Raw genomic sequence first — 2500 nt, forward strand, 5'->3', positions numbered from 1 at the left:
ATGGTCAGTGGAAGATCAAAAGAAAGAAAGAATAAAAAAACATAGGTGAGGAAAAAGCAAAATATTTACCCCGGCCTATTCCTATGCTGGACCACACACCTTGTCTTGGTGAGTATGGGAGCTGAGTGGTTGTCTCCGCCCCGCACCGTCAGGGAGTAGAGATCAGCTAGGTGATTGAGCTGGTCGCGGTCCTTGTCCGTCATGGGACGCAGACGGAGCTCCGACTGGGTGGGGTCCTGAGTGGGGTGGTCGGCGGGGAACGGGACAGAGGATGGACGTAGGATATTGGGGGAGCGGAGGGTGACAGATGAGGCAAAGAGGAGGGAGGGGTTGGGGCAGGCAGAAGGGACAAAGGGTATGGGGTTGGGTGGGGAAAGGGGAAAGAGGTATCACATTGGGTGGGAAGTAGGTGGGGAGAGGGGGACAGGTACAGGGTTGATAGATGGGGAAGGGGACATAAGGGGGCAGGGAGAGGTGAGAAGAGGCATGGGGGTGGGGAGAGGGGGAGGGAGTATAAATTAAAGAAAGGGGTTCAGGGTGTCGTGAAGAATGGAGAGGGGAGTGGGGAGAGGGAAGAGGGGAGAGGGGAGAGGAGAAAGGAGAGAAAAGAGAGGGGAGAGGGGAAGGAGGTTGGGGTGGGGGATGAATGGGGATGAAGAATAGAGGACGGGAGTAAATGGCATTGGGTAAGAAGTAAAGGGAGGTGGTAAGGGGGAGGTAGTGGAGGGGGAAAGGGAGGGGAGAAGAAAGAGAGAACGAGCATTAAGTTTCAGGTCGATGTATTTGGAAGAGAAGAGGAGAAAGAAAGAGGGTGGAAGAAAAAACGATAGGAAACAAAAAATATGGAAGGAAGAAAAGGGAGAGGAAATAGAGTGAGGAATGAAGGAAAGAAGAAAGAAAACTGGTAGGGGAGTAAGAAGATATGGATGGTGATGAAGAGGAAGAAAATAAATAAATAAATAATAAAAAAGGGCAAGAAGAAAACTAGAATAATGAGGATGAGAAGTGTGGAACAAAGAAGATGAAGACAAAGAAGAAGATCAAGAAGAAGATGAAGACAAAGAAGAAGAAGATCAAGAAGAAGAAGAAGAAGAAGAAGATCAAGAAGAAGAAGAGGAAGAAGAAGAAGAAGAAGAAGAACAAGAAGAAGAAGAAGAAGAAGAAGAGGAAGAAGAAGAAGAGGAAGAAGAAGAAGAAGAAGAAGAAGAAGAAGAAGAAGAAGAAGAAGAAGAAGAAGAAGAAGAGGAAGAGGAAGAAGAAGAAGAAAGAAGAAGAAGAAGAAGAAGAAGAAGAAGAAGAAGAAGAAGAAGAAGAAGAAAAAGAGGAAGAAGAGGAAGAAGAAGAAGAAAGAAGAAAGGGAAAAGAAAGAAAGAAAGAAAGACAAAAAGAGAAAAAAAGAACAAATAGGACAAAGCATGCCTGGACAATAACTGAGAGTAACAGATAAAGGCAGCAAAAGGTGATAAAATATTGTAAAATTAACCTCTTGTGTGCAACTGTCCAACTATACACATAAAACCCCTATGATCCAGATGACATGACCATCACACTGTGAAAAAATTGGCTTCAGGGTATAAATGAAAGCCCAAACCAACAAAATCTCTATGAAGCGCAAGTGGTCTGAAAGCCCCTTTGGACACGCATGCCCTCACTGCCTAAACATATCCGTCCAGCAGATGCCAGGTCAGTCCTGCGTGTTCTGGTGACCTTTGACCTCAGGCTGGGAAATCAGCTGGGTCAGCCTCCTATTCCAGACATTATTTCTCTATTCATCATGTTTCCACTGATGTCTTTTTAGGGGGGATACTTCTATTCAAGAGGTCATAAATAGAATGGGTAGATGGAAGACAGCATTACCTGAATATATTCAATAAACAATTAAGCAATAGGATACTCTAAGGCAAGTATTGTTCAAAAACAAATACACAAACAAACACATACATACACGCACACGCACACGTACACACACACACACACACACACACACACACACACACACACACACACACACACATACACACACACACACACACACACACACACACACACACACACACACAACACACACACACACACACACACCACACACACACACAACACACACCACACACAACACACACACACACAACACACACACACCACAACAACACACACACACACAAACACACCACAAACACACACACACACACACACACACACCACACAAACACACACACACACAAACACACCACACAACACACACACACAAACCACACACACACACAACAACACACACACACCCCACACAAACACCACACACACACAAACACACACACACACAAACACACACACACACAAACACACACACACACTCTATCTGTTACCTGCAGAAATCTCGAGACTTTATCGTTCACAGACGACACGATGCTGAACCCCGGCTTTCGGTCCCTGATCCGCCTTCTTCCAGCTCGTATTTCCCGTCTCTGCAAGAGTCATTTTGTATCACATCTTTTTCTTTTCT

At 45.1% G+C, this 2500-nt stretch overlaps 1 protein-coding gene across 6 annotated transcripts in view; it reads right to left on the reverse strand.

The window, feature by feature from the left end:
* The window catches only part of LOC119582840 (G patch domain-containing protein 2-like), a gene marked incomplete at its 5' end in the record, with an annotated part of 24194 nt that overhangs the window by 9390 nt on the left and 12304 nt on the right, over window positions 1–2500 (reverse strand). For 4 of the 6 annotated variants that reach the window (XM_037931309.1, XM_037931310.1, XM_037931314.1 and 1 more), the window contains 2 exon segments: window positions 70–236; window positions 2364–2462. In XM_037931309.1, the coding sequence (XP_037787237.1) occupies window positions 70–236; window positions 2364–2462 (266 nt within the window). 6 annotated transcript variants of the gene reach the window in all.

Source organism: Penaeus monodon, chromosome 16, assembly GCF_015228065.2.
Source record: "Penaeus monodon isolate SGIC_2016 chromosome 16, NSTDA_Pmon_1, whole genome shotgun sequence".
In the NCBI taxonomy this organism is placed as follows: Eukaryota; Metazoa; Arthropoda; class Malacostraca; order Decapoda; family Penaeidae; genus Penaeus; species Penaeus monodon.